This window comes from Aulonocara sp. 'chitande type north' Nkhata Bay, linkage group LG19 (genome assembly GCF_057382095.1).
Source record: "Aulonocara sp. 'chitande type north' Nkhata Bay isolate Kocher_YH1m ecotype deep benthic linkage group LG19, A_spYH_male_GT1.1, whole genome shotgun sequence".
Taxonomy (NCBI): domain Eukaryota; kingdom Metazoa; phylum Chordata; class Actinopteri; order Cichliformes; family Cichlidae; genus Aulonocara; species Aulonocara sp. 'chitande type north' Nkhata Bay.
In genome coordinates this window covers 19,170,796-19,183,794 of record NC_141362.1, presented here as the reverse complement: position 1 = coordinate 19,183,794, position 12,999 = coordinate 19,170,796, and the positions used below count along the sequence as shown (strand labels likewise).

At 35.0% G+C, this 12,999-nt stretch overlaps 1 protein-coding gene across 1 annotated transcript in view; it reads right to left on the bottom strand.

The window, feature by feature from the left end:
* The window catches only part of nusap1 (nucleolar and spindle associated protein 1), a 45,589-nt gene that overhangs the window by 31,162 nt on the left and 1,428 nt on the right, over positions 1-12,999 (bottom strand). The window contains exons 6-8 of the mRNA XM_086274620.1: positions 12,836-12,948; positions 12,692-12,742; positions 12,434-12,600 (exon numbers count right to left, since the gene is read on the bottom strand). Of these exons, the coding sequence (XP_086130746.1) occupies positions 12,434-12,600; positions 12,692-12,742; positions 12,836-12,948 (331 nt within the window). The remainder of the gene's footprint in view (positions 1-12,433; positions 12,601-12,691; positions 12,743-12,835; positions 12,949-12,999) is intronic.

Below are 12,999 nucleotides of genomic sequence, written 5' to 3'. Positions count from 1 at the left end.
ATTTTTGTCATTTAACAAGTATATTTGAGGGAACCTCAGCATGTTCAGCATTTTTTCAGCTGTCCATTTTGCTTTTCCAATTTTTCTGTTTAACTTATTACTATTGTGCTAAATCACACTATTTCTGCTATTTTATAAGATTTGTGCTTAATATACTATTTCTGCTTTTATAGGATTTGTGCTTAATATAGTATTTCTGCTAAATGTAGTATTTATGCTTAATCATACTATTTCTGCTTTTCATAAGATTTGTGCTTAATATAGTATTTCTGCTAAATTTAGTATTTCTGATTAATTATAGTCTTTCTACTAAATCATAGTACAGTATTTCTGCTTTTTATGGGATTTGTGCTAAAACAAAGTATTTCTACTAAATGTAGTATTTATGCTTAATCATACCATTTCTGCTTTTTATAGGATTTGTGCTTAATATAGTATTTCTGCTAAATTATAGTATTTCTGCCAAATTATAATATTTGTGCTAAAACATAGTCTTAATTTAAAATTACAATATTCATAGTTCATCACAGTGTCTCTGGTAAATCACAATATTTCTTCTCTGTTGTACTATTTTTCTAAATCATAGTGTTTCTGTAATGTTTAAGTATTTTTGGCTAAATATATTCTTTCTGTTATCTTATACTATTTCTCCTAAATTCTTGTATTTTTGAGAAGTTATCATGTTTCTGGTAAGTTACAATATTTCTGCTAAATTCTGCTATGCTATTGTATTTCTGCCAAGTATTATGTTTCCTCTAAGATATTGCAGTTCTGCTAAGTTATTCCATTTTAGCAAACTTCTTTTGCTTCTGCAAAGTTTTTACAATTTCTGCAACTTTTCAGCTTTTTCAGCTACTTTTTGCATACAGCTTCAGCTTTAAGCATCCACACTGCATTTTCGCAGGAAATGCAAATTTTTCTAGTTATTATTATTATTCTAGTTGCTTCCGTACACTTTTTGGCACTTAACTACTTCCACAATTTTCAGCCGATTTTCACCGTTCAAATTTTAAACTATTCTGCTATTTTCTGCTAATTTACGCTACGATTTTTGCTATTTTTAACTATTATACTTTTTAAAATATTAAGCTTTTTTCCTTTAATTTGTCCCATTGAAATGAATGGGAAACTTCTGCAATTCTGCTAAAATTTGCTTGTTTTTGAAACTTAACTACTTCCTCATATTTTCACCTAGAACAACCATTCAAACTTTAAAATGTTCACAAATTATTGGGCTATTCAGGTATGATTCAGCTTTTTCAAATGTTTTACTGTTTTACTTTTATGCCTCTTAAAGTTTTGAGTTGCAAAATTGTGATTTTTCACAAAATACATGCGTTGTTATGGTTGCTATGCTCTTGGCTTCCAGTGTGCCACTGAAGGTTTTGCAATTTTCACTTCATGTCCGAACAACTTCTTGCTACTTGCTCAATTTTCACTTAACTTCCACAAATTATACATCAAAACGTAGGTATTTTTGCTGGCTTTCAGAAAATGTCACTATCATTGTTGTGGGATTTATAGAATTTTTGCAAATCTCCTCAGACCAACACAAGGTCTCAAAACTCTCCATATAAAGTCAATGGAGAGCTTGTTCAAAATCATCGCTGGATTTCTGTAATGAGAGGCATATTCGAATCGTCATATCTCCTTAACGAAGCGACTTTAAGACATGAGGCTTGTCCCCGAATATCTTCAGACACCCCTGACGCTCACAATTCAAGAATTTCTTTCTCACCTATTACCGTTCTGAAATGAGTTGGACTTGTTTGAGGGTAGGAAATTCGTCCTTCGCTCAGATTTCTTCAGATTTAAAACTCTGGAAATGAACCACTTTTTTCTCTCGTCATAATTTTTTTTTGGATTTCCACAGAGACCTGAAAATTTCCATGACTGTTCACCAAAGCCTGCTGTCTCTTACGGTGAAAGAATGATATCGATACTCCAAATAGATTTCGAGTTACAAAGCGTTGTTTGAGGGCAAGTCAAGGCAGTTTTTGCTTCGCTCTACTCAGTTATGGTGCATTAGAAGTCAAATATCTTTAATAATTCATATTTTAATGATAAATTGTAAACACTGGAAGATTCCCCCATCTCTTCTGAACAAAACGGTGTAAGAATGACCGCTCTAGCCCCTACGGTTTGGAAATTATGGTCATTTGTTTGAGGGGAGTCCTCACTATGAGAAATAGGCTGCAATAATCCTGTGCCTCTCTGTGCTGCGTGTGTAAAAAGAGGCACATGTTTTGGCGGGAAAAAGTACACAGGCTCTCTGATTGGTGGATTCAAATTCAGCAGCTCCCAGGCTGACCTAGAAACTTACTTCTCTCTCCCTGTGCATTTTTTTGCTGATTTTTTCATTTAACAAGTATATTTGAGGGACCCTCAGCATGTGCAGCATTTTTTCAGCTGTCCATTTTGCTTTTCCAATTTTTCTGTTGAACTTATTACTATTGTGCTAAATCATACTATTTCTGCTATTTTATAAGATTTGTGCCTAATATAGTATTTCTGCTAAATTACAGTATTTCTGCTTTTTATACTATTTGTGCTAAAACATAGTATTTCTACTAAATGTAGTATTTATGCTTAATCATACTAGTTCTGCTTTTTATGGGATTTGTGCCTAATATAGTATTTCTGCTTTTTATAGGATTTTTGCTCAAACATAGTATTTCTACTAAATGTAGTGTTTATGCTTAATCATCCTATTTCTGCTTTTTATAGGATTTGTGCTTAATATAGTATTTCTGCTAAATTATAGTATTTCTGCTTTTTATAGTATTTGTGCTAAAACATAGTATTTCTACTAAATGTAGTATTTATGCTTAATCATAGTATTTCTATATATTTCTGCCAGGTCCCCAGGCAGCCAATCCTCTGTGAGGACTTAGACATTCAAATTTTCAAATCAGGGCCTGCACGGTTTCCCAGCCAATCATATATGTGTCCTGAGGCATTCAAATTTGCATATTGGGGCCTTCATGGCTTCTAAGCCAGCCAATCATATCTGAGGGCTGAGGAATTCAAATCCACAAATCAGGGCCTGCACGGCTTCCCAGGCAGCCAATCATATATGTGGCCTCAGGCATTCAAATTTGCATATTGGGGGAATTCGTGGCTTCTAAGTCAACAAGTCATCCATGTCGTATATCTCTAAAAATTCACATTTTAATGATAAATTGTTAACACTGGAAGATTCCCCCATCTCTTCTGAACAAAACGGTGTAAGAATGACCGCTCTAGCCCCTACGGTTAGGAAATTATGGTCATTTGTTTGAGGGGAGTCCTCACTATGAGAAATAGGCTGCAATAATCCTGTGCCTCTCTCTGCTGCGTGTGTAAAAAGATGCACCTGTTTTGGCGGGAAAAAGTACACAGGCTCTCTGATTGGTGGATTCAAATTCAGCAGCTCCCAGGCTGACCTAGAAACTTACTTCTCTCTCCCTGTGCATTTTTATGCTGATTTTTTCATTTAACAAGTATATTTGAGGGACCCTCAGCATGTTTAGCATTTTTTCAGCTGTCCATTTTGCTTTTCCAATTTTTCTGTTTAACTTATTACTATTGTGCTAAATCATACTGTTTCTGCTATTTCATAAGATTTGTGCTTAATATAGTATTTCTGCTTTTAATAGGATTTGTGCTTAATATAGTATTTCTGCTTTTTATAGAATTTGTGCTTAATATAGTATTTCTGCTTTTTATATGATTTGTGCTTAATATGGTATTTCTGCTAAATTATAGTATTTCTGCTTTTTATAGGATTTGTGCTAAAACATAGTATTTCTACTAAATGTAGTATTTATGCTTAATCATACTATTTCTGCTTTTTATGGGATTTGTGCCTAATATAGTATTTCTGCTTTTTATAGGATTTTTGCTCAAACATAATATTTCTACTAAATGTAGTGTTTATGCTTAATCATCCTATTTCTGCTTTTTATAGTATTTGTGCTAAAACATAGTATTTCTACTAAATGTAGTATTTATGCTTAATCATAGTATTTCTATATATTTCTGCCAGGTCCCCAGGCAGCCAATCCTCTGTGAGGACTTAGACATTCAAATTTTCAAATCAGGGCCTGCACGGTTTCCCAGCCAATCATATATGTGTCCTGAGGCATTCAAATTTGCATATTGGGGCCTTCATGGCTTCTAAGCCAGCCAATCATATCTGAGGGCTGAGGAATTCAAATCCACAAATCAGGGCCTGCACGGCTTCCCAGGCAGCCAATCATATATGTGGCCTCAGGCATTCAAATTTGCATATTGGGGAATTCGTGGCTTCTAAGTCAACAAGTCATCCATGTCGTATATCTCTAAAAATTCACATTTTAATGATAAATTGTTAACACTGGAAGATTCCCCCATCTCTTCTGAACAAAACGGTTTAAGAATGACCGTTCTAGCCCCTACGGTTAGGAAATTATGGTCATTTGTTTGTGGGGAGTCCTCACTATGAGAAATAGGCTGCAATAATCCTGTGCCTCTCTGTGCTGCGTGTGTAAAAAGATGCACCTGTTTTGGCGGGAAAACGTAAACAGCCACTCTGATTGGTGGATTTAAATTCGGCAGCTCTCTCCCTCTGTGTCTGTCTGTGTGTGTGTGTGTGTGTGTGTGTGTGTGTGTGTGTGTGTGTGTGTTTAGTGGGAGAGAGAGGACCCTGCCCTTATTTGGCAGCATGTCATTGTAGGATTTAAATTGAATATAGTTAGACTGGTTGACTGAATTGGATCTTGTGTGTGTGTCTCTCTGTGCATGTGTGTTTCCTCATGTGTACATATTTGTAATTGTGTGGCTGTCATAAATTTTTTTTCAGATTTTTGTCATTTAACAAGTATATTTGAGGGACCCTCAGCATGTTCAGCATTTTTTCAGCTGTCCATTTTGCTTTTCCAATTTTTCTGTTTAACTTATTACTATTGTGCTAAATCATACTATTTCTGCTATTTTATAAGATTTGTGCTTAATATACTATTTCTGCTTTTATAGGATTTGTGCTTAATATAGTATTTCTGCTTTTTATAAGATTTGTGCTTAATATAGTATTTCTCCTAAATGTAGTATTTATGCTTAATCATATTATTTCTGCTTTTCATAGGATTTGTGCTTAATATAGTATTTCTGCTAAATTTAGTATTTCTGATTAATTATAGTTTTTCTACTAAATCATAGTACAGTATTTCTGCTTTTTATGGGATTTGTGCTAAAACAAAGTATTTCTACTAAATGTAGTATTTATGCTTAATCATACCATTTCTGCTTTTTATAGGATTTGTGCTTAATATAGTATTTCTGCTAAATTATAGTATTTCTGCCAAATTATAATATTTGTGCTAAAACAGTCTTAATTTAAAATTACAATATTCATAGTTCATCACAGTGTCTCTGGTAAATCACAATATTTCTGCTCTGTTGTACTATTTTTCTAAATCATAGTGTTTCTGTAATGTTTAAGTATTTTTGGCTAAATATATTCTTTCTGTTATCTTATACTATTTCTCCTAAATTCTTGTATTTTTGAGAAGTTATCATGTTTCTGGTAAGTTACAATATTTCTGCTAAATTCTGCTATGCTATTGTATCTCTGCCAAATATTATGTTTCCTCTAAGATATTGCAGTTCTGCTAAGTTATTCCATTTTAGCAAACTTCTTTTGCTTCTGCAAAGTTTTTACAATTTCTGCAACTTTTCAGCTTTTTCAGCTACTTTTTGCATACAGCTTCAGCTTTAAAGCATCCACACTGCATTTTCGCAGGAAATGCAAATTTTTCTAGTTAGTGTGAATGCTTGAAAAGCATTCACAGTATTGTTCTTCAAATCTTTATTATTATTCCATATTCCGTACGTTTTTTGGCATCTAACTCCTTCAAAACCGTTCAACTTAGAAAAACCATTCAAACATCGTTAGATTCCTATTATTTTGGACATGACTGCTTCTATTTTTCTCATTTTTAACATTTATATTTTTAATTTTATTCAACTTTATTCAACAAAAATTTCCCATGTATTTCAATGGGGAGACCCTTCAAATTCTCATTCAACTTACTCATTTTTAAACTCTTACTACTTCCACATACATTGACATAGAGCCACCATTCAAACTTTAAAACGAAGACAAGACATTCAACTATTCAACTTGTATTTATCTTTTCAATATCTATTATACTTTTTCTTCAGTTCCAGTTTAAGTTTCATGATGTTTTTTCACCCGTTTCAAAGTTTATAATGGGTGTGTATGGGACGGAATGTTGGGGCTAGAGTGAGGCAGCTCAACTGCTAGAGTGAGAGGAGCAAAAAAATTAATCTTAAAATCTTTTTTAAAACTGCTGCTGTGTCCGCAGCGTTTGCTCTACAGGTATGATTTTACCCTCAAAACGTAGCCATGGCTGTCCTCTTTCATCCAATGTGTTTACTATTGTACTAGGTGTTATGGTTCTTTCATAAATGTCACCAATGCACAGCCTCCTCCCTCCAACTCTTCCATAGACTCTAATGTTAAAATGGCTCAGAAGGTTCGTTTGAAAATCAGAAGAGCATGGTGTCTTTCCACTGTCACCACGTCCATATAATAAACTCCACAGACATGAAAACTGAGAATTAGGTAGACTAGACATTGCTGTCGCTCACGGTGAAAGAATTTTGTCAATACGACTTTTACTTTTCATTTGGGAACGATTTGTTTCGGCCTGACTTTTCTGTTCATTTTAAGCAGCAAAAGGGAGGCGCATGTCTGTGTCCGTGTGTATGGAGCCATTGGGTGCGGTCACTATAGCAACCAGGCTCACACCTGCCTGCTTAACGAGCTCTGCCTGCCACTGTACCAAGATTCATCTTAAACACTTCTCTTTCAACTGCTGCTGTGTCCACAGTGTTAAAGCCATCATTTTACCCTCAAATTGTCGCCATTATTGTTCTCTTTCCAACATCTTGTCTTTCAAAGCTCAGAGATGTAAACTTTTTAAACTGTGTGGGTCCAAGTGGAGGGATCACATTTTAGTCATTCAGTGATTCAAAGAATATGACCTTTTAATATTCTTTCAGATGTTTTCTGACTCTAAATGTTCTTTTCTCATTTCTTAGGTTTTTCTAATTTACAATTAAAACATTTTCAGCTTTTTTCCAACTTCTTCTTCTGTGTAACCTTCAGCTTTTAGCAGTTCAGCACTTTTGTTTTCAGGTTAAATTCGGACTTTTTTTTTTTTTATCTCATTCAATATTTTTAACTCAAAATTCAGCAATTAATTCATTTCAGTGCATACATTCAGATTCAAGCATTCACACTGCAGTTTCTTCAGAAAATGCACTTTCTAGTTAGTGTGAATGCTTGAAAAGCATTCACAGTATTGTTCTTCTAATCTTTATTATTCTATTTTATTATTATCTATTCCGTACGTTTTTTGAAAGCCTACTCCTTCAAAACCGTTCAACTTAGAAAAACCATTCAAACATCGTTAGATTCCTATTATTTTGGACATGATTGCTTGTATTTTTCTCATTTTTAACATTTATATTTTTAATTTTATTCAACTTTATTCAACAAAAATTTCCCATGTATTTCAATGGGGAGACCCTTCAAATTCTCATTCAACTTACTCATTTTTAAACTCTTACTACTTCAACATACGTTCACATAGAGCCACCATTCAAACTTTAAAACGAAGACAAGACATTCAACTATTCAACTTGTATTTATCTTTTCAATATCTATTATACTTTTTCTTCAGTTCCAGTTTAAGTTTCATGATGTTTTTTCACCCGTTTCAGAGTTTATAATGGGTGTGTATGGGACGGAATGTTGGGGCTAGAGTGAGGCAGCTCAACTGCTAGAGTGAGAGGAGCAAAAAAAATAATCTTAAAATCTTTTTTAAAACTGCTGCTGTGTCCGCAGCGTTTGCTCTACAGGTATGATTTTACCCTCAAAACGTAGCCATCGCTGTCCTCTTTCATCCAATGTGTTTACTATTGTACTAGGTGTTATGGTTCTTTCATAAATGTCACCAATGCACAGCCTCCTCCCTCCAACTCTTCCATAGACTCTAATGTTAAAATGGCTCAGAAGGTTCGTTTGAAAATCAGAAGAGCATGGTGTCTTTCCACTGTCACCACGTCCATATAATAAACTCCACAGGCATGAAAACTGAGAATTCAGTAGACTAGACATGGCTGTCGCTCACGGTGAAAGAATTTTGTCAATACGACTTTTACTTTTCATTTGGGAACGATTTGTTTCGGCCTGACTTTTCTGTTCATTTTAAGCAGCAAAAGTGAGGCGCATGTCTGTGTACGTGTGTATGGAGCCATTGGGTGCGGTCACTATAGCAACCAGGCTCACACCTGCCTGCTTAACGAGCTCTGCCTGCCACTGTACCAAGATTCATCTTAAACACTTCTCTTTCAACTGCTGCTGTGTCCACAGTGTTACAGCCATCATTTTACCCTCAAATTGTCGCCATTATTGTTCTCTTTCCAACACCGTATCTTTCAAAGCTCAGGCATTTAAACTTTTTAAACTGTGTGGATCAAAGTGGAGGGATCACATTTGAGTCATTCAGTGATTCAAAGAATATGACCTTTTAATATTCATTCAGATGTTTTCTGACTCTAAATGTTCTTTTCTCATTTCTTAGGGTTTTCTAATTTACATTTAAAACATTTTCAGTTTTTTTCCAACTCCTTCTTCTGTGTAACCTTCAGCTTTTAGCAGTTCAGCACCTTTGTTTTCAGGTTAAATTCGTTTTTTTTTTTTTTTATCTCATTCAATATTTTTAACTCAAAATTCAGCAATTAATTCATTTCAGTGCATACATTCAGATTCAAGCATTCACACTGCAGTTTCTTCAGAAAATGCACTTTCTAGTTATTAGTGTGAATGCTTGAAAAGCATTCACAGTATTGTTCTTCTAATCTTTATTATTCTATTTTATTATTATCTATTCCGTACGTTTTTTGAAAGCCTACTCCTTCAAAACCGTTCAACTTAGAAAAACCATTCAAACACCATTAGATTCCTATTCTTTTGGACATGATTGCTTGTATTTTTCTCATTTTTAACATTTATATTTTTTATTTTATTCAACTTTATTCAACAAAAATTTATAATGTATTTCAATGGGGAGACCCTTCAAATCCTCATTCAACTTACTCATTTTTAAACTCTTACTACTTCCACATACATTGACATAGAGCCACCATTCAAACTTTAAAACGAAGACAAGACATTCAACTATTCAACTTGTATTTATCTTTTCAATATCTATTATACTTTTTCTTCAGTTCCAGTTTAAGTTTCATGATGTTTTTTCACCCGTTTCAGAGTTTATAATGGGTGTGTATGGGACGGAATGTTGGGGCTAGAGTGAGGCAGCTCAACTGCTAGAGTGAGAGGAGCAAAAAAATTAATCTTAAAATCTTTTTTAAAACTGCTGCTGTGTCCGCAGCGTTTGCTCTACAGGTATGATTTTACCCTCAAAACGTAGCCATGGCTGTCCTCTTTCATCCAATGTGTTTACTATTGTCCTAGGTGTTATGGTTCTTTCATAAATGTCACCAATGCACAGCCTCCTCCCTCCAACTCTTCCATAGACTCTAATGTTAAAATGGCTCAGAAGGTTCGTTTGAAAATCAGAAGAGCATGGTGTTTTTACACTGTCACCACGTCCATATAATAAGCTCCACAGGCATGAAAACTGAGAATTAGGTAGACTAGACATTGCTGTCGCTCACGGTGAAAGAATTTTGTCAATACGACTTTTACTTTTCATTTGGGAGCGATTTGTTTCGGCCTGACTTTTCTGTTCATTTTAAGCAGCAAAAGTGAGGTGCATGTCTGTGTGCGTGTGTATGGAGCCATTGGGTGCGGTCACTATAGCAACTAGGCTCACACCTGCCTGCTTAACGAGCTCTCTCTGCCACTCTGCCAAGATTCATCTTAAACACTTCTCTTTCAACTGCTGCTGTGTCCACAGTGTTAAAGCCATCATTTTACCCTCAAAACGTCGCCATCGTTGTTCTTTTTCCAACATCTTGTCTTTCAAAGCTCAGAGATGTAAACTTTTTAAACTGTGTGGGTCCAAGTGGAGGGATCACATTTTAGTCATTCAGTGATTCAAAGAATATGACTTTTTAATATTCTTTCAGATGTTTTCTGACTCTAAATGTTCTTTTCTCATTTCTTAGGGTTTTCTAATTTACAATTAAAACATTTTCAGCTTTTTTCCAACTTCTTCTTCTGTGTAACCTTCAGCTTTTAGCAGTTCAGCACTTTTGTTTTCAGGTTAAATTCGGGTTTTTTTTTTAATCTCATTCAAGATTTTTAACTTAAATTCAGTAATTAATTCATTTCAGTGCATACATTCAGATTCAAGCATTCACACTGCAGTTTCTTCAGAAAATGCACTTTCTAGTTATTATTATATATTCCGTACGTTTTTTGGCATCTCACTCCTTCAAAACCGCTCAACTTAGAAAAACCATTCAAACACCGTTAGATTCCTATTCTTTTGGACATGAATGCTTCTACTTTTCTCATTTTTAACATTTATATTTTTAATTTTATTCAACTTTATTCAACAAAAATTTATAATGTATTTCAATGGGGAGACCCTTCAAATCCTCATTCAACTTACTCATTTTTAAACTCTTACTACTTCCACATACATTGACATAGAGCCACCATTCAAACTTTAAAACGAAGACAAGACATTCAACTATTCAACTTGTATTTATCTTTTCAATATCTATTATACTTTTTCTTCAGTTCCAGTTTAAGTTTCATGATGTTTTTTCAGCCGTTTCAGAGTTTATAATGGGTGTGTATGGGACGGAATGTTGGGGCTAGAGTGAGACAGCTCAACTGCTAGAGTGAGAGGAGCAAAAAAATTAATCTTAAAATCTTTTTTAAAACTGCTGCTGTGTCCGCAGCGTTTGCTCTACAGGTATGATTTTACCCTCAAAACGTAGCCATGGCTGTCCTCTTTCATCCAATGTGTTTACTATTGTCCTAGGTGTTATGGTTCTTTCATAAATGTCACCAATGCACAGCCTCCTCCCTCCAACTCTTCCATAGACTCTAATGTTAAAACGGCTCAGAAGGTTGGTTTGAAAATCAGAAGAGCATGGTGTCTTTCCACTGTCACCACGTCCATATAATAAACTCCACAGGCATGAAAACTGAGAATTAGGTAGACTAGACATTGCTGCCGCTCACGGTGAAAGAATTTCGTCAATACGACCTATACTTTTCATTTGGGAGCGATTTGTTTCGGCCTGACTTTTCTGTTCATTTTAAGCAGCAAAAGTGAGGCGCATGTCTGTGTACGTGTGTATGGAGCCATTGGGTGCAGTCACTATAGCAACCAGGCTCACACCTGCCTGCTTAACGAGCTCTGCCTGCCACTGTACCAAGATTCATCTTAAACACTTCTCTTTCAACTGCTGCTGTGTCCACAGTGTTACAGCCATCATTTTACCCTCAAATTGTCGCCATTATTGTTCTCTTTCCAACACCGTGTCTTTCAAAGCTCAGGCATTTAAACTTTTTAAACTGTGTGGATCAAAGTGGAGGGATCACATTTGAGTCATTCAGTGATTCAAAGAATATGACCTTTTAATATTCATTCAGATGTTTTCTGACTCTAAATGTTCTTTTCTCATTTCTTAGGGTTTTCTAATTTACATTTAAAACATTTTCAGTTTTTTTCCAACTTCTTCTTCTGTGTAACCTTCAGCTTTTAGCAGTTCAGCACCTTTGTTTTCAGGTTAAATTCGGGGGTTTTTTTTAATCTCATTCAAAATTTTTAACTTAAATTCAGTAATTATTTCATTTCAATGCATACATTCAGATTCAAGCATTCACACTGCAGTTTCTTCAGAAAATGCACTTTCTAGTTGTTATTGTTTTTTTTCGATGTTGGCAGCCTGACATAAACACTAATTGTACCTGCTATGTTGATTCTATCTTGAAATGCTTTACATCGTTCGAATCACGAGAATCTCAGCTTTCCAAATATATATAACATGTTTAGCTTCTTTTTTGATAAGTTTTTGTACGTAACCAATTAGTCCCCTAAACCATCCAATGTACCGTGGGCGGTACGTCCGACTGCTAACAGGTTAAAGCATTAGATTTAATACAAAACTTAAATTTGAATGTTTCCACTTTGCAATACCACTTAAAGTTTATTTTGGAATATCCACTCTTGAATTCAGGTTTATCCTTTAGAATGAACCATTATTTAACAAGTGTTTGCAAACAGAGACTGCATCGCTAAGTCATAAGTTTTATACACCTGTGCGAAAGTGATTGATAACTAATGAGAAGATTAAAAGACTGTGGCTCAGTACTTTTGTCCATTTAAAAGACACAGATCCCGAAGAAATTCATTAGATTTGTTGTATCAAAAGGCCAGAGGATAAAACGGTGACTCACCGAACATTGATCCTGCGAGTAGAAAGAACAGACGGCCTGAAGGAGGTGACCTCCTTTGAAAGAGGTTTTTTGGTGGCTGAAAGCACAGTGTGCCTGCGGTTTTTGCCACCTGGTGTCTTGTTCACTGGGGCAGGGCTGAACATGGAAGCACGAGTTGGATTTGCCCTCTGTGGGATTATATACATGTGTCATTAGTGTGCTTCAGAAGTAATCAATATATACATCAAATGTGGGTGACCAGTAGATGGTGGTGCTTACCACTTGATCTTTGCCATCAACTTGCAGCAGTTTAGTTTTGTCTGACAGACTCTACAGGTAAAAAAAAATAAAAATAAGACAAAGTTCAAGTAAAAGTTACCTTTAATTTTTCCTGAATAAAACTAAGCCAAGATAATTTGGCACCTTTAATTCCTTCACTGAATTTCTGTACGTCTCCATCTGTTTCGTCTTCCGCTGAACATAGGAATCAATGGACTCCATCTTGTTGAAATGAGCCTCGTGAAGTTTTTTGAAATCTGGATAAACAAATAAAATGTATAACATATTCAAAGATTTATTTATGCATT